This window comes from Hermetia illucens, chromosome 5 (genome assembly GCF_905115235.1).
Source record: "Hermetia illucens chromosome 5, iHerIll2.2.curated.20191125, whole genome shotgun sequence".
NCBI lineage: Eukaryota > Metazoa > Arthropoda > Insecta > Diptera > Stratiomyidae > Hermetia > Hermetia illucens.
This window is the reverse complement of record NC_051853.1, coordinates 76,840,703-76,867,899: the sequence shown is the minus strand read 5'-3', so window position 1 is coordinate 76,867,899 and position 27,197 is coordinate 76,840,703. Positions and strand designations below refer to the sequence as shown.

The following is a 27,197-nucleotide window of genomic DNA, read 5'->3' as shown; positions in this document are numbered from 1 at the left end:
CATAAACATTAGGTCATGAAAGTGACTTACGATACCATTGGAAAGCTTGAAGTCTTCTTCGGCACTTAGGGGTTGCCGGGACGAAAATAATGCTTACTCTCATATTATCCCATTGTTCCATTAAAATCTCTATTTTGGGCCCCCGAGAAATTCCCGGAGGAAATCATCCTCTTTTCCTTTCCCTCTCGCCAGGCATGTCTACCATACCTCATGAGGGTAGCCGCAGCAATGCCGATTTAGTTGCACCTTATGAGTTTGCTATGACACTAAATTTAATACTTTATCAAAACGAATTGTTTGTTGTTTCTTTATTAACTTTTATTACCATATATATACCTTGTAAATAGCTCACACAACTTCCTAAGATCTAATTATTTTATCACTTACATGTCGATAAAGGCTTACATCACTATTTTATAGTATGCATTTAGTGTTTTACTTTGTGGTTTTCATGTAATTTGTTGTTATCATTTCTCTGAGATTAGTAAATTTCTATGATGTTATGATGTCAGTTGCTGCTTTCATTACAGATCTGTGTGTTAAAGTGGATTTATAATTTTAAATACTATCATTCTACGGTTGCCTTTCTTTCAAGGTTGTTCGATGCTAACGATTATTATCAGGGATTTGCCATCACCTCTCCCGTTTTCTTATATGATGACTATGTTTCAATATAACAAAAAAGAGTGTTTTATTTGTGATGATATTGTTTAGAATTTATAGTATAGTAATGGTAATGCAACAAAGTTTCATCTTATTTTACCTTTTCTTCTGAAAGAGTCTTTTTGAAATTGAAATTGCTTCTACGTTATGAGAACGTAGAAAGTTGAAATAGAACGTAAATGCCGATTGTTCACCGTAACTTTTAATAGTTACTCCTCAGTACCTTGGCAGAGAATTGACTAACGGCTCACATCTATGGCAAAGGTACTAGTTCCAATGTGGATTTCGGAAATGCCCATACTCTCATGTTTTTGCTTGGTCTTTTGTTCATATCAGATCAAAGTTCTGATATACTATACAATGAACAAACATTTTTTCGTGTATAGAATAAACTTTCACAAATATGACGACGCCTCCTAAAGTTAAAATGCGGAGGCTCCAGGAGAGGCGTTTGGCGGCCATCATACTTGCGAGGACGACTGCTAGGAGTGATCTTGGAATAATAAAGAATTTAAATTATGTATGCTGTTTTCGACACAACATTTTCTATTAACGCATGCGAATGCCCTTCGTTACCCACAAGGAAGGTTATGAAACGAGGGAAATTAATTCGAACTCTCATTTGTTTAAATATGATATCGTGAAGTGACTGATTTTGGAATGTATGATAGGAAGTCCATGGTTGAAAATTTCCTATAGATCATTGAAAGACTGCAGTAGGTATTAAATGAGGGTCTTGTTTCTGAACACACGTTTAAAGAAGCCCTAGCAAAATTTGAAGAATGGCTACTGCGTTTCTTGCTTCGATAAACTGGAGAAAGAAGAGAAGACAATAAATGGGATTGGTAGCCCTATGCATGAACAAAAGCTATTTCAGGTATTTTAAAACTACTTTATGGGGTAGCTATGGAGAATCGGCTCACGGGAGAGATTCATGTTATCAATGGAACAGAAGAAAATCCTATCAGAAATGTGAAACGTGAATTGCCCCGCAAGTTAATTTGAGTAACATTTAAAACACAACTAACGCAATGCATCCAAAGGTAAAACTCACAAAGAAGTTGAGAAAACGGTGAATTATAATTTCTAGATATAATGAATACGCGTTCTAATGGGACATTATAATGGACATTTCTTTAGAGATTTACTGGCAACCAACACACAAAGTATAACCCCGAAAACGACCAAGAAAAAAGGTCAGCATACCATATATTGGCCCATCGACTATTGACCATCCCCCTATCATCAGAAAATTTAACAGAACAGAGAATGACTGTATTATAGATACAGTACCAAAAACCGGGTGACAGTGGTACGATCGAATCCATGACGAGGAAAAAAATAGCAAAAAATGAACAATCTGATTACACTGTACTCACAGCAATTCACAATATGCTAGATCTACCGAAACCTATCATACTAAGCAAACCAAAAAACCTAACAAAAATGTGTGAATCTATAAGATTATTTGCCCCAAGTATCCAAAAGCTCACAAAGAGGTTGGTTACTGTACGGTTCACGGGACACTTAAGGGTAGCGAAAATAGCAAGGAAAAATAATAGAAAGTCTATTTAGAACCAAGGTGACCAAACACATGATGGAAGACGGTCACCGAATAAATATCCACAAAATGCAGGTGTTAAAGCAAGTAGCAAGTGTTTTAGATTCACGCAATTAAGTAGCGAGTTAGATAAAGATACATTTTTACAAAATAAAGTATATAAATAAGTAAAGTAAGTCAGTTTTATTTCTGATAATTTTTAACAGACGCGTTGCACTTTCGAAGGGAACAAATTGTTCCTGGAACATTTATATATGCCTTAGTAGAAAATTTTACTAACGATGGAAGTCGTGTCTTTAATTTTAACGATTATTTCATTTAATTTTAATAGTGTTGGATCACGAACGGGTACAGATCCATTGTCTGCAAGAAGAAATATTGTAGGCCATTTAGTATACGTTTTGTGAAAAACCAATAACTTTAACTATCCTGAAATGCAATTTAAAGTATTTACGTCTTTTAGAGTTTTTCACTGGAGATCTGCGGCCCAATGTTGGGCTGTCAGCTTAAAATAGTCATTTCAGGGAGTTATCTGCCGGGCTGTCACGTTCCACCGGAGTAACATGAGCTGCTAGATATAATTCTAGCTAAAATTTTTATGAATGGACTAGTTAGGATTTTTGATGAGCTTTCTATGTTGGTTTAAAAAATAATTTCATTTGGCTTTGTGGGCATTTCTGAAATAGGAAAGGCAATAGTGGATCCCAGGAAAATAGATTAAGATTCCTACCTAAGATACATGAGCAGCAACATAACTCATCTAGAGGTGAGTAGGGACATAAGAAGTAAATTAGAACTGGAAATAATGATGAATGAATGTATTTAAGTGGGATATAAGCCCAATTATTCGATTAAGATGGTCACTTCAGAAGTTATATACCCTCATAGAATAAGAACCCATGCAGCCTGACATATATTAGAAGGCTCTTCAACCAAGCAAAATGCAATGGTATTGTCTGACAATGCGATCGGGGAAGCAAAGCAAAACAATTTCAGGAGATTCGCAAACCCAACCCACACAAAGGACTGTTTAAATCTCACCAAAAAGGATCTCCGGATTATAGTCCGGCAGTTGTGCAAAGTGACTCGAAGTACGCGAGGGAGAATACGTAACACCAGATGCCAAGTTGAAATACTTAGAATTAGGGAATTAATCCAAATTTCTGACGGTTATTGGCTTGCTTGATGTAGGCTTGTACACTATAACCAGTAAAAGGCGCACAATAGTTTTTTAAAGACACAGTGCAACTTCCCTTAACAGAATGATAATGTATTCGAAAAACTTATTATTGTTTAAAATGAAATTTTAAATGAATTTGAATTGAAATCAGCCATTTTAGTAATGCGTTCAGTTCCCCTGTTTACGCCGCGAGTTATCCAAACTTCCAATGTAATCAAGAAAAATAGTAGCGCACGATCGCTGAGTGGCTTTAATTAATTTTGTTTTTATTGACAGCTGTTTACAAGACTAAACAAACTTTCTGGCCAGCCATTTCCAAACATTTTTACTAATGTTTAGGTCCGGCGAGTATGGTCGCCAGTTCAAAAGAGTAACATTTTTGGATTCAATAAACGACTTTACAACCGGTGGAATATGTATTGGCGCATTGTTGTGTTGATGACTCCGCGGTAATGGTGTAATGATGTTAAGGCCTTGATACAATCCATAACATTCATAGTTGTCTTCAAGAATTGGAGTTACAAAGTGCCATAGTAGGATATGGCTCCCCAAACCATAAAACCGCCGATTTGACTATGCAAAGAATACAACTGATGAATCTTCTCCCTTGGATCATGAAAATAACAGTTATAGCCGTCGGGTCCTTCAAACTGATTTTTTTGATCGTCTGAGAAAACTACGCGGTGTGATTCTCTGGTCTATAACATTGCTAACAAGCAGGGTTTAGCGGTGTTTTTCTTTCTAATTTCAGAAGCTTGCGATATTGAGTTCTAGAAATTGCATGCCATACAGTTGTTTGGCTCGAACTGCCAACAACTTTTGGCCAAATCTCGTGAACAGAGTCGTGTGAATTCAAAGCTTCCCACAGAATAGACCACTGTTCAACAATAGAAAATATATGACTCATTCGACTTTTCATATTTTTTTCATAATTTGGATTTTTTTAAATGAAATTATAAGTAACTTTTCTGTATCTTCCAAATATTTTCGATATTTAAATCACAGAAAGGTTGAAGCTTTGCCAAGACCTATTATTTCAAATCACCAAAATGTACTTTAAATACTGAAAACAATTAGAAATTATCAAATTCTTATCACATGCACCGCGCATATCAAGCTTTAACTCAAATGTGCTATTCTAATGAAACAAAACATGTGCTCGGCTTTGAAGTAAATTAAGAAGATATTGGCGAAAAAAGATAACGGTAAATTTCCAGAGCACATTTTTTTCCTCGTAGATATCACATAAGAAGGCAAATGAAAAACCATAATAACAAATACAAATAAGTCATAACAACACTGATATAAGAGCATATGACCATAAGAAAATGAAGTCTGCTATTCCAGTAAAACGCAGTCAATGTATATTTAAAAGATAGTTTATCTAGGTTGGACGATTGGAAGGAGATTAAGCTAAAATAAAAAATTCAAAAAAAAAAAAAAAAAACGGTGCCGTTTTCACAAACTGAAGGCTACAAGTAGACGCCAAAATATGCATATTATGAAGTAAAAATGGCAACGTTTTATAAGGTTTTGTGTAAAACAAAATATAGTCATGTGGAGTATCAAATGAAAGGCTTCGATTAGTACTTTCCGAAGCCGGTCTGATATTTCATGGAAAGGTGGGTAGTGCGGGGTGTTGAAAATGATCATTTCGGACTCATTCTGAAAAACTATCCAACCCAAAAACAAGAGGCTGCTACTATATAGTGCCTAGGCTCCGAAATACCCTCCATACCGATATCTGTTCAAATAAAGTTAATAATGTTACATTACTATAATTTAACTTAAGTTCATCCTAGAATCACGAAATTTTGCAGGAATGTAGGCTACAGCATAGAGCATGGTCCTACCAAATTGGTGAAAATTACACTATTATCAACAAAGTTATAACAGATCAAGGTTGTCGCTTCTTTACAAATTCAAGACTTTGAATGTCAATATCACTTGAAAGTGAATATTTTCACATAATATATGCATATATTACGTGCTTCGTACTAATGGGACAAATGCGCACTCAAAACTCTTTATAAAAAAAAAATACACAAAATCTTTCATACCTGAAGCGTCTGGCTTCCGATTTGCCGACTTGTTTATATGTTTATCTTAATTTTGTGGCTTTCTCAAACGCTCTAATTTAGGTTTTATTAAAAGATCATGATTTTTAATGATAATCGCGAAGCTAACGTTTTGCTAAAGCATTGAATGTTTCATGCACGTTTGGAACATGTAGGCATAAATTACCATTGCCGTAGTGTTGTGTGTTGAAAAACGCTTTGGTTATTTTAAGTCTTGAGTAGTGTCTAGAAGGACTTGATTTTGGCGTGAAAATGTTTGTATTGAAAGGACAAAATTTAAATGAAATTTTGGTTACAACACGCAATCGTTGAGCTACTTTTTTTAGGGTATTGATAAGTCCATTTAGTATACACCCCGACTGCGTGTGTGAGGTGCCAAGATTTGAGTTAATATAATGGTTGGCGGATTAACGTAAAAGGCATATAAGTCAGACATGTCGATCAAGAACTATCAAATATTATATCTTCTCAGGTATTATTCTTATTATCTCTTTAAATCAATTCGTAATTTCTTTCTTTAAATAAATTTGTTTCAATTTTCTTCTCAATCCTTAGCAGCATATGAGCAAGAATTATAAATATCAACAGAATTTGTGAAATACATTGACACTGACATTGGTTTCTCGATTTCTTCTGGCTGCGTTTTATTGACAAAACAGTAGCTCACACTTACTTCTTTCCCCATTGTTATGGAGGGAAGTAAGTCGTTTCCGAAATACATGTATACATACTACAAATTCATTGCAGTAGAAGAGTTACTGGCTTTTTTTTTCATTGGAGACATACACTGACCCATATACTGCAATAGTTTTCTTATCTGATCTCTTAATGTGAAAATAAATTTGAGAAAGCAATATATTATGGCTTAACGAGAAATATTATTTTCTTCTGTTTTGTAGTTAAATAATGCACATATTCGTTAGAACGCATCATTAAAAAATGCAGCGTTATTCAATTCTTGACGGAAAACTTTACTTTTTTTCATTCATATTCGACAATTACGGAATTTTCAAACAAAACTATTCCAAAATTAGTATTTTGTAGAAATAATAACTTCTGTGAGGATCCTGGGCAGCACCACAGCAGCCAGAGAAGAGCTGTAAGAGCAAAATATGGTTGTGAAAGGGCAATTGTTTGATACATGCTGCTGGACGAGCAGAGTCACGTTAAAAAAATTGTAAGAACCATATTATTGTGATTTCGGAAACTTATAGCATTTTTAAATTTCAAACACGTTTTTCTAGAAACCACGTTCTCGAAACCGCCGAGCAATAGAACTCGGAAGAGTTTTCATACGATCGACGTGAAAATTTAATTGTAACTTTTTCAATTGATTATCTAGTGAAGTACACATGATTTTAGCAATTTGATGAGTATCATTTTTTCGAGTCAATTTTTTTCCTTGAAAAAGCCAAGTTTTTTTCTTAGACTCGCCTTTTTGCGGAAAAAAATTCTAAAATTATAATCGTGTGTACTTTACTGGCTACACTTAGATGGTGATCAAAGCGAGTTCTACCGCTCGCGGCGGAGGACTTCTAAAAGCCGCCATTTTATAAAAAACTTGTCAATAATAACTTGTGGACCATAATTTAAAAATATGCTCACAGAAAAATCTTGAAAAACCTTTTTTTTCGGGCTCCATGCAGATATAATTTTTGAAGCTAATAAAGTGTGATAGAAACTAGAACCGGATAGCTGAGTGGTTGGAGCACATCGTACGGAACGTCGCGGTTCAAATCTCTGGTGGCAGTGGGATTTGTATCGTGATTTGACTTCGGTTACCAGTCGACTCAGCTGTGAATGAGTATCTGAGTCAAATTAAGGTAATAATTTCGGGCGAGCGCAGTGTTGACCACATTGTCTACTGTAGGGCACTATAATCCTATAGTGTTCCGTTATGGTCTTGAATGAAGTGCTCTAAGACAACTCAAGGCCCTGATCTAATTGGATTGTTGCGCCAAGGATTATATAAGATGATCAACCGTCGAATGAAGTACTTTTCCTTGCCAACAAAAACTGGTTCGAGAATTTTAAAACAAGACAAAAGTTACATAATTTTAAATTAAGGATGGATCAGCCATTGCTGACGTTGAAGCTGCTCCTCACTATCCAAACACATTGACAGAGGTTATTATGAAAGGAGGCTATCATCAAATCTTTAGTACAGAAGAAACTGCCTCATACCGAAAGCGAATGCCAGAAAGAACATTTATATCGAAGCAAGAAAAAAATTGCTACTGATTTTAAGGTTTCGAAGGATCGGATAACCCTTTTATTGTGTAGCAATGTTTAAGGTGATTTCAGCAGAAAATTCGCGAGCTTTCAAAGGCGTCAATAGAAACTCTTTCCCTGGAGATCCAATAGAAAAGGAATATTCGAAAACTGGTTCTTGCAATGCTTTTGCCCTGAAGTTGCAATGAAGGTAACATACATAAGCTTTGCTTGTTTTGGATAATGCACCAAGCTATCCTCTGCATTTGTCTGATTTGTATCGGTTGCTTTTTCTCCACTTAATACTACGTGGCTTTTGGCAATTCACCAGGGAATCATATCTGCTTTTAAGCATTAATATATTAAGACGATCTTTCTCGTAATTATTGGATACGGCTGATGGCGAAGGCAGTTGACCAATCCGAGAATATTGGAAGAAATACAATGTCAAAAACATAAATATGGCTTCGAACGAAATTAAAAGTTCATCCTTCAATGCTGTGTAGAATCAAAGTATAGAGATCCCTGAAGAATCGCAAATTGTTGCAATTGGACGTCGAATCCTAGAAGAAGTGCTCGAAGATATGCGGTTTGTGAATGTTGTCAACTTTATTGAACCAAACGAAAAAGAGTTGCCGCCAAAAGATATTTTAATGTAACTAGAAGACAATAAACCCATAGGAGGAGCCGAAATTGATGATGATCAATTGCACTTGATCAAATCTCAGTTCCTGCCTGTGAAATACGTCAAGGAGCTTTAGATATGAATCCAGATATGGAAAGGAGGCAACAATTTTGTAGAAATTTGGAAGGAGCAACAAATCCTTATAGAGAACTATATCGAGAAAGGGAAAACAAAAGGGAACAAACAAGACTTTCGAACTATTATCAAAACGCAGTTGCAGCTCACAATCCCATGTAAAAAGGTTCAACAATCATTATGAGTAAAAATATTTCACTTTACAATTTATTAAATTCCCACTTTTTTAGGTGAAGCACAAAATAACAATGCTCCCCAGTTATCGCTCTGAATCACTGCAACGGTCAAACATTTTTCCAGTTTTATTTCTAGCTTCTGAATGAAGAACCTTTTCAGAATATTGTGAAAAAATTTGAGATGAATTGGAGTAAAACTAAGGAAGATACACTCAGTGCAGACTCGTGGTTCGAATGGCAAAAGGCTGCAGCTGCTAAAGCATTGTATTCGTTCAAACACAAATATAGTGCGCTTCCCAAGGATATTTTGGATGGTTCCAAGCCTATCTAGGAAGATCTGAGCAAACATGCCTTTTGGAATGATGTTTCGGATATTTTAGGCAGAACAGTAATGAGGGTTCGAACCAACTTATTTGGGTTCTTCAAAGCAGTGGAATCTCTGTCATCGTTGAAATTGCAACTTATGTGACAGCCTGTATCTTCAATAAAAGTTTGCTTTACTAACCTTTATGCAAGGCATGAGAATCAGTAGTGGACCAAGCGCCCATTAATGTCCGCGATAAGCCGAGTTGAGCCAGGAAATGAAAAACAGCCTAAGGAGCAAAAAGGGTCTTTTCACATTCTTCATGGACTTAGCATCGATGATGGCTAAGCCGATACAACTCGCTTATGAACTTTTTTGTTCACGATGCAGGGAATCTTTTGTCCGCATCCAATAAATGACGAACCGGGCCACTTGGGAAGCAACTTACTTCCTCTCTGGGGCACAATAGTTCTTTAAGGACGCGGCGACTTTCCCTTAACAGAATAATAATACTTCCTCTCTTGTGGTCCACGGACCGCTAAACACCCAAGTTTTTTTTAAAAAGGTTAACTGACGGTTACGTCCAGTGCTGAGGCAAGTCATCAGATGCTAACCCACCTCTGCCCCGCTTATGAATTTTTTCTTCCAAATTCTTTAGTGTTCAAAACTTCAAAACGCTTTTCCCACAATTCCCGTTTTCAAAGTCGGAGCCTCGTATAACTTCAAAATTACTGAATCGATCCTTTTGAAATTTTGAACACTATTTCTGTATATACTTTACGAAATAACATTAGGGAATTTTCCTTCAAATTTGTTAATATTTTTTATTTTGTAATAATGAATTAACCGTTTTCCGCTAATATCACCTTTTTCGCTTTAACATGTTTCAAACATGTGAAAAACTGAAATTTCAGATGATCCAACGCAGAGTTATGAGGGGCATCACAATTCTACTTTTTCTGAAGGCGCTTCCGAATGACTGCTGCTATTTTTTCATATTTCTTCAAGAACACTTTGCACAAATTCTTCGAATGTCATAATCATAATATTAACAAATTTCAACAGTGGCATAAAAAAAATCAAATCAAAATTGTGCCTTTTTTGTCTGAATTAACTTTAAAGTTATTCATGTGATTATGATCTAAGATGTGTTGCGAAAAAACATAAAATTTGAGGAGAGATAGCGAAATAAGGCGATGTCCTATCATTGGTTGATTGCTCATACGAAATTGTCAAGTAAACGTTTCGTGAATCTATTAATATTTGGCTGAATTAGTTCAACGTTTCACATTTTACTCATCTTTCAATTCAAGATTTATTGCTATCCCTTTCCAAGTAAATAAACTTGCCGTTTTCCAGAAAATGGAAGAAATGGGACCTAGTTACATCGAAATGAGAATGAACTTACTAATGACTGATAAGTAGCCCATCGATTGCTTATTCAGTCGGATAAAGAACATTAAAATTAGATGAAGCGAAAAGATGCGGAAATGTTGCAATGAAAACAACTTTGCATTCAGGAATCTTAAATAATAATGACCAAAGGGGCCAAACATGATGTTAAGAAATTTACTTCAATCTTTCTACGTTTTCTTTTAACTGCGACAACTATTAATTAGAATGTAAGGTTGGAAGTTTTAACAAATACAAAAACATAATTTATTGATTATGAATTGTTAGTTACATCACGGTATGATTCATTGAAAGTTCAATGATTATTACTTAATTGTACAAACCTTTATCTTTTGTGTATACAAAACACGTCTTGCAATTTTATAAGAATACTTCTGAAAATTGTCCCTTAATAAAAATGTATTTGTTTGTATTCTACTATTATTATTTCATAGCTGCACTATTGAAAAAATATCTCCATCCACGAAGAATTTACGATAGAAACACTTTTAGTTGATTTTATAACCGGGAAAATAGGATGGGAAACAGCATCTTAAAAGCATGCAGTGTTTAAAAAAAATGATGCTATCTATCCAGTCGAAAAAGCGAGTTAAACCAGATCTCGGTTTGATAGTAGAAACAATTCAAAAATATACATTGTGAGCAGACATGATTTAAGTTTTTAAATAATTTTATTTCTTATCAATTACCTCTTTTCAAGTAGAAAAATAGTATAGTATAGCTTCGTTCACGATTCTCCCAATCATTCCAACTTTGCCCGAATCGCTTCATATACGTATCCATTTTAACTACGAAATGCCCATAGTTTGGTCATTTCAATTTTAGGAGGCTCTATCTATTCTATGCCTATTGCTTATAATATAGACCAGGAAACATGAAAATGAGATGTTTTAACTTTTTATAAGTGAGACCCATTCGTAGAAAAAACTATTTGATTTTCATAAATTTCATTTAAAAAGTGCATTTCATAGTGAGAAGGTTATTTATTGTTTTTCATCAGAAATCAAAAAGAAAATTTCGGAAAAAGTTCCTATTCTCCAGTTTGGCAAACGACGGATACTAGCTGCTCCTTGATCGGCCTAAACATTTCTCCGGGGAGTCTCTTGGACCTTGAAAAATTTATTGATTTATGCCATATGTTCACTATCTTTCATTATTATGCATTTATATGTGATATAAACCTCGATCAAACTCACGAAACGCCGAATTTGGAATGGCATGGAAGCGTTTTGAACGAAACCTCGCACATTTTTAAACAACATTATTTCAAACAAGCTGCATAAATATATTTAAAGTTCGCACACCATCTATCGCTAATTAAACAGGATTTTCATGCAATCTGAAGATTTTTCTCCATTTTCTAATAACATTGACCAAATACAATGCAACCTGCAATATTTACACAGTATGTTAGCACTTTTCCCGTTGGTATTGCTTTTCTTACTTTCTCAAATTAAAGTGCCGCAAATTCACAGTCCTTTTGGGCAACAGTTGGTTTGGGGCGACAAGACAAGTTTGAAATCAATACTTTGAGAGCATATTCTATATTTTTCGGTGCAAAACGTGCGCAGATAGCCTTGATTTGCATTGGGACTCTAATTATCAGTACTGTTATCCCCATGTTTTTAAGTAGCAAAGTTGACATAAAGAGCTAAATCTGAAACCAAATGCCCTCGGATGCATTATGACCCTATTAATTTTCATTTGTCAAACCTCAGTTTTCCTTTGCAAAGATACATCCTTAAGCATGAGAAATTTGAGATTCATCAAGAAAAAATTACTTTTCCTCGTAGTTTATGTTGATACTTGTTCTATTGACCAGAAGAAAAAAAAACAAAATAAATATACAAAAGCTTAGTAATAATTTAAAAGTCTGGAGTATGCTTTTTGCCAACAAATTAAATTGTCAATCATAATCTTACAAATTGCTTTTTTTTGGAAGCATCTCGCTTCAGATATTAAGTAGACTACAGTATTTCCTCTTTTTACTTAGAATAATTTGCTTTTTCCTTAATTTGCTGGTTATTGTGTTGCCTTTGTTGCAATTTTTTTACCTTCTTCTTGTATATGGTATTCTAGATTTTGTAACTTTTGATTCATTGTTTTAGTTCTTTTCGCTTATCAAAGTGTCATTCAAAAATCTTTAAATTAGAAATTCGTACATGAAAATACTAAACACCTTACATGCGTGAAAATGAAATAGTAAAAAGTATAATTTCTATACATATATAAAGCTATTTAATATTTATCTAAATTCATAAATTTGAATACAACTTTCGGGTACATGCTTCAGTTCAATTGATTGAAATAGTTCGGATGTTCTATGGTAGTAGTAGCCTTCCATTTTTCCTTTTGACTTTGTAAAACAAATGTAGTAGAAGCCGGCAAATGATGCTCCATTTATATCTTTTATAGTATGGTCAGGCACCTGAGAATATATAAAATACAACAACCAAATCAATTGCAGGACATCATTTGAAAAAAAGAAATGTTCTTGCAACAAAAAAGTGGTAACTTGGACTTTCTCGTGAAAAATACTTACAAGAAAATGTTCTTTCCACCGCATGAAGACATAGTCGCTTTTCGCTAAACTGTCGTAATCGAAATTGTCTGAATTGAAGGTGCTAACATATGAAGAGAAGGCTTCAAATTTTCCCTGTAATTGTACAATTCAATGATGTTAACTATGACGATCGGATAAAATCAACTAAACATTTATTGGGCTTGCAAATGAACAATGATTTATGCACTCCAATCAAAATACGTCCAATCAAAACGGTCTACGACAAGGGGATGTAAATTCAAGAGGTACGATCCTCTTTAAGTCCACCTAACTGCTGGCCCATGCTGACGATATCGACATCATGGGAAGAACCACCCGAGACGTACAAACTGCCTTCATCCAGAACGAGCAGGCGGCGCGAGATCTTGGGCTGCACATCAATGAAGGCAAAACAAAATATATGGTGGCAACGTCAGCACCGAAAACCAACCAACCAGCAACATCAAATCGCACTGGTTAAACGGGAAGAATAAAGATTGGAGACTACAATTTTGAGACCGTTGACAATTTCTCCTATCTAGGGTCGAAAATCACAACCGATAACAGCTACGATGTTGAAATCCGCGCACGGTTGTTGTCAGCCAACAGAGCCTATTTCAGCTTACAAAAACTGTTCCGCTCGAAACGTCTCATCATAGGGTCAAAGCTCTTACTGTACAAGACTATGATCTTGCCAGTCTTCATGTATTCCTAGGAAACTTGGGTTCTTAGCAAGAAAAATTGCGAACTCTTGGCCGCGTTCGAGAGAAGAATCCTCCGAAGAATTTTTGGCCCCCTACATGAGGATGGACGATTCCGTAGCCTACACAATGACGAAATCTATGAGCGATACCATGACCGTCCGGTTGTGGATAAAATCCGGCTCGATAGGTTACGGTGGGCGGGTCACTTAATCCGTATGGATGAGGATGATCCCACCCGGAAAGTCTATAAGGGCAATATCTATGGTAGAAAAAGAAGACGAGGCAGACCCTGCCTAAGATGGAGCAATGGCGTAGGTCAGGACGCCAGACAGCTTTTAGGGATATCGAATTGGTGGGCCTCGGCGCGAAACCGGGATGTCTGGAGTTCCTTATTAAAGCAGGCCTAGACCGGATACCGGTTGTTGCGCCGTTGATGATGATGATGATGATGATGAATCAAAATATATTTCAAGCAAGCGCTTAACAATTCATCCTTCCAATGATTATTTAAGTTCAGATGAACTCTGGTGAAACTACTCAAGGTATATATAATATGATTGTTTGTGTGCTTAGGTGACTTTGTCGATCACGTAGATCGATCTCGCGAGGCCGCACAGTGGTTCAAATGAACGTTAAATTTAGCGCGAAGGAAGTCTTAACTTGCCACTGTTGTAAGTGAAGGTCCGAAATTTTGCACACTGAAAGAGTGGGTGTGACTATTCTCTATTTATAAAATCTAACACGAAAAAAGTACGAATTAGCGGGTATTTAACACTTTTATTTTAAAAGACAGGGATTAAAAAAAACGTAAGCACGTGCCAAAAAAACAAAAGGAAATGCGGAAAGGTATTTACAACTAGCTATATAGGGTGCCATCAGTATCATTTTACTGTAGGCTCTCCATTTTTGATATCCATGGGTCAGCTAGCAAGTTCGTAATTTCTGCACACAATGTATGAAAGTTCTGCCTACGAAATGTTGATTTTCTTGAAAGAAAAAACACTAAAGGATCCGATTTTAAAATAAGCATATGAAACAATTCTTTCATCGTCTTTTCACGTGAATTTTTTCGGGTATGATGCTCTTTAAGGTTTTTGTTTCTTGATCCCAAAACTTCTTCGGACGCTATTCCTATAGGGAATACAGATTCTTTATTATATTGGCTCCATGAATCAATATTTTGTGAATTGTTGAGGGCATGTAGTACCCCTATATCCATTATAATTCCACAGTCTGAATCATATAATTGCGAAAAGTTTAAAGATCAACAGCATGGCTACATGACATGTTATTCAAAACTGTATTGAATCTCCAAACTCTCGCTGACTATAATTATATTTAAAGCCAACCCCGCTTGTTGAAAGGATATCCTTGCATTATTGACGTCGTTAAAGCTTCCAATTTATGACTCCCAAATATCCGAAAGCATTTCAGCTTTAAATTTGTCAATTTTATCATTTCCTTCATTACAAATAGCCCCATACGCCCAGAACACCACTGGCCGATACGAAAGAGGCATCAGTCCAGGCAAATCAGCAACAGATCAGATTTTTCTCTCTGCGGCGAGCGATGGAAAAACTGTTGGAATATGAGCATCAGTTGCACCATCTTTTCATCGACTTTAAAGACGCCTATGACAGCATAGCCAGGGTAAAACTGTACACGGCCATGACAGAATTCGATATCCCGACGAAATTAATAAGACTGACTAGGCTGACCCTGACCAGTGTGCGGGGCCAGATAAAAGCAGCAGGATCACTCTCAAGACCATTCGACATCAACAACAGTCTACGATAAGGGGATGCCCTATCATGCGTCCTCTTTAACCTGACCCTCGAGAAAGTGATCCGAGATGCTGAGGAAAATGCAAGAGCTACGATCCTCTTTAAGTCCACCCAGCTACTGGCCTATGCTGACGATATCGACATCATGGGAAGAATGACCCGATACGTACAAGCTGCCTTCATTCAGATCGAGTAGGCGCCGCAAGATCTTGGGCTGCACATCAATGAAGGCAAGACAAAATATATGGTGGCAACGTCAGTACCAAAAACCAACCAACCAGCAACATCAGACCGCACTGGTCAAACGGGGAGGATAAAGATAGGAGAATACAACTTTGAGACCGTTGATAATTTCTCCTATCTAGGGTCGAAAATCCCAACCGATAACAACTACGATGATGAAATCTGCGCACGGTTGTTGTCAGCCAACAGAGCCTATTTCAGCTTACAAAGACTGTTCCGCTCGAAACGTCTCACCATAGGGTCAAAGCTCTTACTGTACAAGACTATGATCTCGCCAGTCCTTATGTATTCCTCGGAAACCTGCATTCTTAGCGCGCGAACTCTTGGCCGCTTTCGAGGGAAGAATCTTCCGAAGTATTTTTGGCCCCCCTACATGAGGATGGATGTTTCCGTAGCCTATATAACGACGAAATTTATGACTGATATTACGCCCGTCTGGTCCGGCTCAACAAGCTGCGGTGGGCGGGTCACTTAATCCGTATGGATGAGGCTGATCCAGCCCGAAAAGGTATAGGGATATTCGTTTTAGGAATGGTTGATAATTTCTCCTATTTAGGGTCGAAAACCACAACCGATAACAGCTACGACGATGAAATCCGCGCAAGGTTGTTGGCAGCCAACAGAGCATATTTCAGCTTATAAAAATTGCTCCGCTCGAAACGTCTCACCATAGGGCCAAAGTTCTTACTGTACAAGACAATGATCTTGCTAGTCCTCATGTATTTCTCAGAGACTTAAGTTCTTAGCAAAAAAAATTGCGCTCGCGTTCGAGAGAAGAATCCTCCGAAGAATTAATGACGAAATTTATGAGCGATGCCCTGACCACCAGGCTGTGGATAAAATCCGGCTCACTAGGTTGCGGCGGGCGGGTGACTTAATCCGTATAGATGAAAATGATCTAGCCCGAAAAGTTTATAAGGGCAATATCTATGGTAGAACAAGAAGACGAGGCAGATCCTGCCTGAGATGGAATGATGGTGTAGGCCAGGACGCCAGACAGTTTTTAAGGATATCGAATTGGTGGACCTCGGCAAAACCGCGATGTCTGGGGTTCCTTATTAAGATAGTCCTAGACCAGATACCGGTTGTTGCGTCGTTGATGATGATGATGGTGGATGTTCGATCGAGTTTGATCTGATGAAAGATGTTAGCAAAGGCTCTGAAACAGTGCGTGTAACCATTCTCATCTGGAAAGTCTGGATAAATACTCTCAAAACTATCCTGTTGAAGGTTTTTAACTTGCTGATTTCTTTTGCAAACTATGTATTTAATAAATTCACAATAAATGAACTAAAACTACTGATGACACATTTATGGTTAACTTAGAGAAAAAAATGGCAGCCAACAACATAATGCGCTGGTCAGGGAAGCGGAAGATATCGTAAAACACAATGATATCAGAAGTGCATACCGCTTCACGAAAGAGCTAACAAGCCATCAACGGTCGACTTCTTATCCACGATGACGAGCAACTGAAGAGGTAGAAAAACACTTCAGCATGGCTCTTAACGGTACGTCATCCGGTGAGGTTCCTTCTCTTGTGGATGAAATGGCTAGTCACCATAACTTGTGGATATGGACTGTTCCTCCAAGCAGAAACGAAATCATTTTGACCATTAATAATAATAATAATCGTTGGCGCAACAATCCATGTTGGATCAGGGCCTTGAAGTGTGTTAGAGCACTTCATTCAAGACAGTAACGGTACACTAGGAGGCAATGTGGTCAGCATTGCTCTCGCCCGAGATTATTACCCTGATTTGACTCAGGTACTCATTCACAGCTGAGTCGACTGGTGTCCGACGTCAAATCACGATACAAATCCCACTGCCACCAGCGAGATTTGAACCGCGACCTTCCGTACGACAGCCTTGCGCTCTAACCACTCAGCTATCCGGACACTACTATACTATATTACTATATTTTGACCATTAATGCACTTAAATGGAGTGAAGCCGTTGTTCTTGATAGTCTCCCCGGAAAGCAATTTATCGCTGCACCTGCAGTTACCGCAAAGCAGCTACTACCAGTTTTGAGGAAATATTGCGAATCCGAAACCTTTCTCACAGAGTGGAAGACATTGAAGCAATTGAAACTCTATATATTTACAAAAAAATACACAAGAGCAGTGAAGCGTAAAAGATAACACACACATGAACTCATCAAATCTAACCATAAAATGAATAAAGGCCTACTTTGCGTTGAGTGGAAGTTTTGAGCGGGTATCTGCGCGCTCTCTGCCGTTGTAATAACATCTCCAAGGCTTGATCGACAGAGAGCCGACTGGTTTCCGCTCCGGCTCCTCCTGTATAGATCAAATCAATGGAGTTTATATCATCGCTTCACTTGCTTTTCATCAATTTCGAGAAAGCTTCCGATAGTGTAAACAGGGAGTGTATCTGGCGTGCTCTACGCAGGAGGGACATTCCGGACAACCTAACACTATCGCACGAAATATCCAACATCCAGCGCCCTATACACAGTTATATGCAGATGATGGTTTCTTAGCGTCTCGTATCTCGAGCAACTTGTCCAAAAGTTGAATGATCACCTTATGTAATAGGGTCTGAGTCTGAATTTTTTGACGACCGAACCTGTGCAGAATTGAGCGATATATCTCAGATCAGCCAATGGTAAATTGCATTTCGAAATTATTTTTCGCATCAGTGCAACCGGGATTAAGTGCATTCCACAACAGGCTCTTTTTGTGATCCGTTGCACCAATCGTGGAAAAAGTACCAGAGAAGTGTCTTCGATGGTATGCATATCGATATGCATAATTGTGAGATTCTCTTGTGGCAATATGCAGAGCCAACGGTCGAAAGTATATTCTCAAAATAAACAATGGCATAATTTTGTACTTGTGGAGGATTAAAGGAAATTGCTGTTATTATGTTTAACTTTTTATGAGCAGACATTGACTTCCTAGCATTAGTTGTGTTGTGTTCAATGAAGTCAACTTTGAAAATGTTCATGTATCGTTCGGAAAGAGATTCCTGCTATCTACGTGTGTTTTGATAATCACACTAACGTAAATGAAAGATTTAATAGAAGACATGACGAGTTTCACATTTATGTTTAAATTCAAAAATACAAATTCCAAAAGGAAACTTACCCAATGTCCTCTGTCTACATCTTCATCTGCTTCCCATTTGCGTGTTAAAAACGGATATCTTTTCGAAATAATTTCCCCATCGAAGAAAGTTGTCAAGGTTGGAAATTCGAATGTGAGTCCTGTTATTTTAAGATATCCGCACAGAAAAGAATTCTCTTCATCGACATGCTAAACACAAAAAAGATTAGTAAACAGCCCATTTCTCATTTCGACTCTTTCTAAGACTCACCTGTAATACAACCTCTACGTCATAGGAGTTGCCTTTTGATTTTTGATAGCCTTGAAATTTGGATCCATTGTACAGTAGGGTTTTTGTGACACCAATCTGTTTTGAATTTGCCGGAGGCGGCGGCACTATCTCATCTCTGACAGGCATCTGTGCAGCTATATTCCCCTTTATTTTGATGATATTTCTGCTCTCCGTGCAAGAAGGCTCTTATTACAAGCAGCGAAAATTGGGTAGTGCAGAGAGATTGGCACAACAGCGCACTGACAAGGTGAACTTGAGGTGGTGCTGAAATGATAAATGGATTACATAAATTAGGGTCTCAGGGAATACATCATTGTACGTATGAATAACTGGCTAACTACTGATGCGAGGATATTCGATCAGCCATGCCAGCCAATTTAATTCAATTCAAAAATATTGCGAGGAGAATTGCTCTAGTTTTACCCGGCTTTTGTTATTAAAACAATGTACGGATATACTCTAACAATGATTAATTGAAGTTGGATGCATTATAAAAAAGATGTTTATCTTTGGTTTTATTATGAAGTCGCCGTTACATTGCAGCGAACAAAGACCAATCAATTAGTTTAATAACTCCAAAGTATCACAATTCGAAACCTATTGATTTAATGGCACGCAACATATTTCACTAGGAAAAGTGATCATTGTCAGTTTAGTGTGTAGTGTCCTCTTGGATCGTAGTGATGGCGTTAACCACTTTTATGAAAAACAGCATCCAGTCCATTAAAATTTATTTACACCGACTTGCGAATCCAGAATCGCTCCTTGAGTCCTTCTACCTCGTCGTAAGAGTTGTTCAACTGGCTGGAATTTATCCGTATCGAGCATTCTACTCAAAAGACGATCCGGCTCACGATATTGTCTCCTATCCTGCTTTGATGATGACCTTCTTAAACATAACTCTTTATTCGGCAGCAAATTATTTTCTGATTTTTTACGACACCACATTATACACAGAATCGTTAATATCTGAACGTTTTCTAGGTGTCATGGGGGAACTAATGATAAAAATTTTGGATACTTTAATTTCAGTGGCAATTTTTGTGGTCATTGCCTTTCGCCTTAGGAAGAAACATAAATTGATATCATTTGGAATGAAAGAGCTCATGAAGAAAATGGGGATAGATTTGAAGCATGTCTTTCGTGGATTGTTGATATTTTCGATTGTTCAAAGTTTACTATTAACGGCAATTTGTTTGTTCTGCATTTATAAGGCGATTGCACTGTACATGCGAGTGAAAGGAGAAACCCCATCATTCGTATACTTCATCGTGGTCATCATGTCGAACGTATATAAACTTTTGGAAGTGGGAAAATTCATGTCGTATATTGTTTTTGAACGATCAATGATAATTGTACTTAATAAACATTTAGCAAGATACTTGCCGGACGAACCGATCTAATGCAGGTCCTGTTTGCGAGATAGAGGAAGAGCACTTAACTCAGAAATGTTTTCTTAAATATAGATGTGATTAATCAATGTAGCGTATTTTTATCAAGCTTCACTAGTAGTTAATGAAGACAGAATTCTATCAAATGGGCAATTTTAATTATCAGTCCAGTGTAGATAAATCTTTTATTCAGAAATAGTTGGCAGATATCAATCTACAACATGTATTCTCATGCATAAATTATTGGGAAAGAAGTTCAATTTCGGTTGTTTCATGCCTTGAAATAATGTTTGAATTAATTGTCTCTACCTTATTATTTCGTAGTCAATCGAATTCGACCAATCAGAAAGAGTTTTTGCACGCACTAGATCGATATAAGCCCCCTTTAATACTTTCGCACGGTTCAAATCTCACTGGTGGCAGTGGAATTTGTATCGTGATTTCGAGCTTTTCGAGCACTTTCCCAGCAGTGTCAAACATGCATAGTGTACCGTAACGGTCTTGAATGAAGTGCTCTAACACAATTCAAGGCCCTGATCCAACATGGATTGTTGCGTCAACGATTATTATTATTAATACTTTAGATAAAAGTCTGTTACGAATCAGATATGCAAATACACCTACATTAGTAATCGCGTATTATAGTCGCCTAAAATAACTAGACGTTGACCGTTGACCGCATTAGTTTAACATTGCGAATTATTAAGAAGAACGTAATTCCATCTTTTATATAAACACACAAATGGTATTTAATACTTCAGAAAAATGTGCCCACAATTAACAATTAATCAGTTTTAACATTTTCCATTTTGGAGTTTTTTGGTCTTTCGGACAAATTAAAAAAGTGTTTACCTAAACTAGCGGTTTCGTACGCGCCAGTTGCTATCCACTTATGGGTGACTTGGATTTGATTGGCAGTGTGTCGCTTTTTTATGGGAAGACATTTCTTGTTGCGTTTTTACCTTCCCTTTTTCGGCTACGATCTTTTGCTTTCGTCAACGGTTTATGATTGGATTCTCAAATTTGCGAACGCATATCGACGAAAGCATCGGGGGTCTCCAGAATATTCGCCTGCTTTATCTTTCGTCATAATTTGAGCAGTACAGGACATTCATGGAATTTTTGATAAGTGAGGTTAGATGATGAGATCCTGAAAAGTAGTTTCTCCCTCTTTCTGGTCTAGCAAGCCTGGCAGAAATAAGCGTGACTACGGTCTCCCATGACCAGCGAATCTGGATCAGACAGAATATTGACTGTGAGATTCCGGTGCAGAATGAGGAACACCCAATAGTACAGCGGAACGCACCAGGGGAAATTTCTGATCCAGAGTAGAATGAGGCTTTCTATGAGGTGATGTGTGTTCTGAATGCTAAGGTGAGCTCGGATAACATCTTGCTTGGATATATAATGGTATAGCACAACTCTAGGAGGCGTAATGACAATAGTAAGAGCTATGTGGTCTTCGGCGAATTCCATCGCCTCGTCATTGGTGGCACATAGTTTGAATACAGAGCCCGTCATCAGGTTACTTGGATTTTAACTGACCGGCATCGTAATACTAGTAAAGATGACAATATTGCGACCAACAGTTAATTAAGGAATTACAAGGGAGGCTCTGACATCGGTCTCAATCGGGATCACCAGTGAATGGTTGTTTGTCTTTAAATGTATGCCGGAGTGGATAGCTTTGACCCCCTAAACTAAAAACCGTCCACTTTCGAGATCCAGCTGTTTTTCGGTAGGGGAGAATTATTTTTTTGATAGGACAACAGAGAACTCGAAAAAGTCGCTGGACAATATTAATTAGCACTGGGCAGCCATCAAAACTATCCTTTTATCTTTGCTACAAGCCAAAACGATGTGATAGCCTAGCTGTTTGAATGTCTGCCGGCCCAAAGCGGAGTCCGAAAGCGTTATATTCTGTCGATATAACTCATTCTCATATATGGCGTTCTACAAACTGTAAAATGTGCAGGGCTTCAATGGACCATGACATCTTTCTTTAAAAAGCTCAACAAAGTCGGACTGAAGATAAATTCGAACAAAATCAAACTTATCAGACTGACGAACCATTGGGATTAGCTAAAAGGAGACTCCGCATCCCTTTAAATAAAGGCAAAGCTCATTACTGGCGGCGGAAAGCTCCCTTTTTGTACAACAAATGGACCGCATTGTACGGACATTATTCCCAACGCATCCCGTTTAGGTTTATGTTAGCATTGTGAAAGGAAAGAAGAAGTTGCCTGTTTAAAAATAAAACGGAAAACGGAGCCAGGATCTCACGGTAGAGGTACACAAACTGGCGTTCCATCATCAGCCGGACTAACTGCTTAGCATATTCAACGATTGTCTGTCCGTTTGAAATATATTTTCCTTTACTTGGTAGGTGGCAAAGCCCACATTAAATTAATGGAAACCATGAACTGTCGTCTGCTTATCGATTCTCTACACTTGTACAAGTCGGGAAGATGCTCGGAAAGTTATTCAGTTGACTCGGTAAATGATACGCGCTGCCGAAAACTTGTCGCAGGATTTGCGTTGGTGTTCCATAGCCGCGGCACTGATACAGGAAGTGTTTCGTGGATTCCGCTTACTTATTATAGGATGGATATCCATCATCGTGTAGAATTCCTATTCTGAACATATGTGCAGCTAGTGAATTATGGCCAATCAGAATGTCTACAATACTTCTGCCAGTCTTTTATTTATTTAGTTATTTAATCTAAAGCGAGAGTTCTTGCGCCAGAAACATGCAACTGCATACAAGATTACGGCAGTCTATCTGGGGCACTGACCTATAGGGGAACAAGCCGTCAGACTCGACATACCCTACAATTCGGATTGCCAAAGATGCAGAGGAGAGAGGGAAACTCTTAGACACTGTAGGTACCTACTTAAAGTTTAATCACACCTTAATTTAAATAAAACGCGATCTCAGTTGATTGAAGCTAATGATAAATTAAGAATTTCACAGTTGGTTCCACGAAAATTGAACTTTGTTGATTTGTCGACATGTGCAGGGGATGGTATACCAAGGGTACACACGGTGACGGTCTATCATTCCAAAGCCGCAGGCAAGTTTCTGCACCCCCTCATCTCTGAAAACATGATGATGGAGAGTTTTTAAACGCGAGGAGGATGACAAAGGCAAATTTCTCACAAGCGGAGTATTTTACCGATCGTTGGAGACACAGGAGAAACCAAGCAAAGATACTTCGGAAGATACAGAGGAGAGTAGAAGCTCGACGACCTAGAGCTTCTAGGGGACGACTGTCTATCAAGATCATGTGATGGATCATGTTAAACTTCTTGTGGGGCAATGTGAAAAATAATATCCATGATAAAAGCAACGATTACGCTGAAATGTGTTCCAAAATGTTATTAAAAGGATAGATGTTGATTTAGCGTTGTAGTGGTGAATACTCAACCCAATAGGAAAATTTGGACACAAAATAGAAGCGCTTCCTAACCATATCTAAAGTGCTTCTCGAGATGCATGGCGGTGCCCCCGCTTTTTGAATAATTGTTTCCTTGGAAGCGAAGTGGATGCGCTCTCCGTCCATAGCCAAATGTATTTCTTAGGAAGCACTTACATTCTATTACCATTTTTAAGAATATTGAGGCATTATTTAACGTTAAAATTCCCAGCGCTCTTTGAGAACTGCCAAATCACTCCTGATATATTTTCGTTGTTTTCTGCAGGCAGCTTCTCGGAACCTTCGCAAATAATAATTTGTAATTATAATTGGTGTGACATCTTGAGTTTCAAGAATTTCAGAAATTTATTTACACTACGTTTCTGGTAATTCATTTTAGTTCTGGATGACCATGTCCGTTGATTAAAACTTTATCCATAATATTATTCTCCTCACCGATCAACCAGCTTGTAAAAATAATCCCTGGCATATATGACCGCTTGCTTGCCATATAATTGACTGGTCGGCAATTTATTCTTTGAAGGCAATGACATTTTTTGCTTCTTCCTATTATTGAAGACCTCAATTCATTTGACTCCAGCCTTTCTTCCTAGTTTTCTACCAACACATTTACCTCCTTTTAAAATCGAGAAATAGGAGTAGGACAATTCATGCTTCTTGGGAATTCTTGGACCTTTTTCTTCAATATTGATAATATCTCTCACTAAATTGAACCACTCACAAACAACTTTATCAGCTGTTTGGTATTGCTCCTTGAACCATTTCCGCATTTCCTTGAAACATTTCCACTAGAACTAGCATTTCCGAACCTTCTGCCAGACGGATGGAGTATGCTATCTTTCTTCAAACACTTCGACTATGTTGACATCTGTCTGCTCTCTCACAGGGTCATGGACCTCGTCCAATTGGCTCTGAATTTGGGAAGCAAAGCGAGTATAGTTGGACTGAAGATAAACACTAACAAAACTAAGCTTCTCAGTCTGATCATCGCGGTCTCTCTATCTGCATTAATGGGCAGAGTATTGAAAGTGTCGATCAGTTTGCATATCTAGGAAACGTGGTTTCTGCCGACGGTGGCACCGAGCTGAATGTTGCTCGACGCATTAATAGCACCAGATCCACTTTTGCCTCCCTGTCTAAAATCTGGAATCTGTGCACTACGACCAAGTTAAGATTGTTCTGTGGGATGTGATAGGAAGACGGAAGTGGCAGACAATTGCATTGCGGGCTATGTCATGCAGAGGAATCCACGTTCCCAAGATGGTTGACGAATGGGTCGCCCCAAGGGCACTTGGTGCAAGACAGTAGACGGGTGCGAGCGTCTCGGGTTGTCGTTGGGGGAGCTGAAGGGCATTTCAGGTAACCGTGCGCGATGGGGTGTAGATGTGTTTGATGCGCTATGCCGCATAAAATGTGAACGGCAACCATATGTATAAGGTAAGCAAAGGACGTTAGCACGTTTCAATTGGTCCTAGGCTTATATTAGGTCCAATGAAAACTACTTAGTCGGGATTTCAATAATTTCTATATCAACTTTTCTCATTCGGTTTCCACCCAATAAATTATAAGGAGCTAAATTTTAAATATTGAATAAGCATTTGTGAAAGTCGAATTTCATTCCTGAATATATAATCCGCAACATTCTTGCGCTCAGTGCAAGCAGACAGAGATCTTTGCCAAACAGTCTACAATTCCCAAATTATGCCAGATACAAGCTTTGGTACTCTACCCCACATTCAGTGGACCGTGAAGAATGTTAAACTTCGATCGAAAGACGGCTCTTGATCTGCAAAAGAATCCAAGGACGACCAGTATTTGAAATACCTTAGAGAAGACCTTCTCGCTTACTTCAGTCCGACTAATATTTTTCAGATAACAATTTCCAAAAATGGTAAAAACTTGGACACGAAGGAACCACATGACGCCAACCTGCACTGGTTACCCAATTCAAAACAACAAACCCAAGCAACCAAATTCAAATTATGCACGATAAAAACCAAAATTTCAACACATTCTCAAGGCAGGAGACAAAAACCATTCGCGTCATTATAAAATACCGCGCAAAAGTCCAATTAAACGTATAAAGATCACAACTAGGTGGGAAGCGTCCAAAAGCGAACGAAAATAGCCATGGACATGTTTTTCATTCTAAAATAGTCATTTCCTGCATTCGATTGATTGCGAATCAACTGGCGGTGGTGCATAAATGAAGCGCAGCCGAAGCGCTCGAGCGAGCGCTGTTTGGGTCACGGTCTCACGAGCCAGTCCATTTATCCACTGAAGCAGTTACTAAGCAACTGCTTGATCTATTTCGCGAGGCAAAATCGGTTCGTTATCACGATCTAATCGAGCCAGCTTACCCAGAGATCACACGGGCCATAAGGCGACGACAACAATGCAGTAAATAACACAAAACCTACTTTCGCTTTCACCCACGTTTTAACACCGAGTCAGCATGAGAAACAGAAACCCAACGAATTTTCTTGTTTATGTTAAGTCTTGCCCGAGACAGGTCCCAAACCGACTTTATCGCTCTCACGATTAACATTTCCTCAGCGGCAGCCACATTTACATTTCAGATTGGTTTTTTGTTCCGCGAGCATTTTAAATTTCTTGTTGTTGCGGATGATGTGATGCTGCCGCTAATTGCGGGGTTCTCACGAACGGAGCAGCGGGGCATTGGCAGCCGAACAAAGCATTTTCGGGCGGTCACAAGATTGCAGTTTTGGCCAGGTAGCGAGTTGCCTGCCATGTATATCAATCATGATTGCGATTCAGCATAAACACGGGGCAAATCATCGCTCGCAATAGGAAAATTACGCGACGCTCTCGCGAATGCCGTCGTCGTCATTGTCTGACATCACAGGCCAAAGCCACACGCTCAGGAGTCACGCAGCACCTCCTCGACATCGCCCTCAACAACGGTGTTCAGTCAACGCGAAGCATCCAATAATTATACAATGATTGCAACTTACGTCGTAAAACTCACTAAAATCATCAACTCCCAATGGTTACACTTCACCCAATACAACGGGATGGCTTCGGATTTGTATCCCAATTTGGAAACAGACAGAATTGCACTCCCAACAATTAGCTGTTTGGCGATATGTGGGGTGCTTGCACGAAATCACTTGTTCGAAAATTGAAAAAACTCGCTTATCACGCGACTGGCAAATATCCTCAGTTGCTTCAACAGATCTTAAGTAACGTGTACAACTATTTTCAGGTGCAATATTATTATGTTTATAACGTTAAAAATATAAAATTAGGAGCAACAAAAGCCATCAAACCTCTCACTAACCTTTGCACAAAATAGACTTGTGAGTCGAGTTTGACAGCTGGGCGAACAGAGAGGAGCAGAAATAAAGAGAGAGTGCTTGGCAAA

The 27,197-nt window shown here is 38.1% G+C and overlaps 1 protein-coding gene and 1 long non-coding RNA gene across 4 annotated transcripts; both read right to left on the bottom strand.

The window, feature by feature from the left end:
* Positions 1–296: 296 nt before the first annotated feature.
* On the bottom strand, positions 297–3,847 carry LOC119658455. The gene is made up of 2 exons (XR_005250231.1): positions 764–3,847; positions 297–661 (listed from the first exon to the last, which is right to left on the bottom strand). It is a non-coding gene; the product is annotated as an uncharacterized LOC119658455 (long non-coding RNA).
* Positions 3,848–12,138: 8,291 nt separating this feature from the next.
* Positions 12,139–27,167, bottom strand: LOC119656942 (glucose-induced degradation protein 4 homolog). 3 transcript variants are annotated; one of them, XM_038063654.1, is made up of 5 exons: positions 27,114–27,167; positions 18,964–19,248; positions 18,735–18,902; positions 12,889–13,002; positions 12,139–12,774 (listed from the first exon to the last, which is right to left on the bottom strand). In XM_038063654.1, exons 2-5 carry the CDS (start codon positions 19,108–19,110, stop codon positions 12,592–12,594), a joined length of 612 nt encoding a protein of 203 aa, XP_037919582.1. In that variant the 5' UTR covers positions 19,111–19,248; positions 27,114–27,167; the 3' UTR covers positions 12,139–12,591. The 3 variants fall into 3 exon arrangements, with proteins under 3 accessions (XP_037919582.1, XP_037919580.1, XP_037919581.1); XM_038063652.1 differs by lacking the exon at positions 27,114–27,167 and adding an exon at positions 26,788–27,074; XM_038063653.1 differs by lacking the exon at positions 27,114–27,167 and adding an exon at positions 26,173–26,298.
* Between the last annotated feature and the right edge of the window lie 30 nt (positions 27,168–27,197).

Bases quoted from the DNA above. Each gene is read 5' to 3' on its own strand.
- LOC119656942 (XM_038063654.1), bottom strand. From the start codon at position 19,110: ATGCCTGTCAGAGATGAGATAGTGCCGCCGCCTCCGGCAAATTCAAAA. The intron at 18,903-18,963 runs GTGAGTCTTAGA...TTTTGTGTTTAG, and splicing joins ACGTAGAGGTTGTATTACAG to CATGTCGATGAAGAGAATTC. The intron at 13,003-18,734 runs GTAAGTTTCCTT...GTACAATTACAG, and splicing joins ATGTAGACAGAGGACATTGG to GGAAAATTTGAAGCCTTCTC.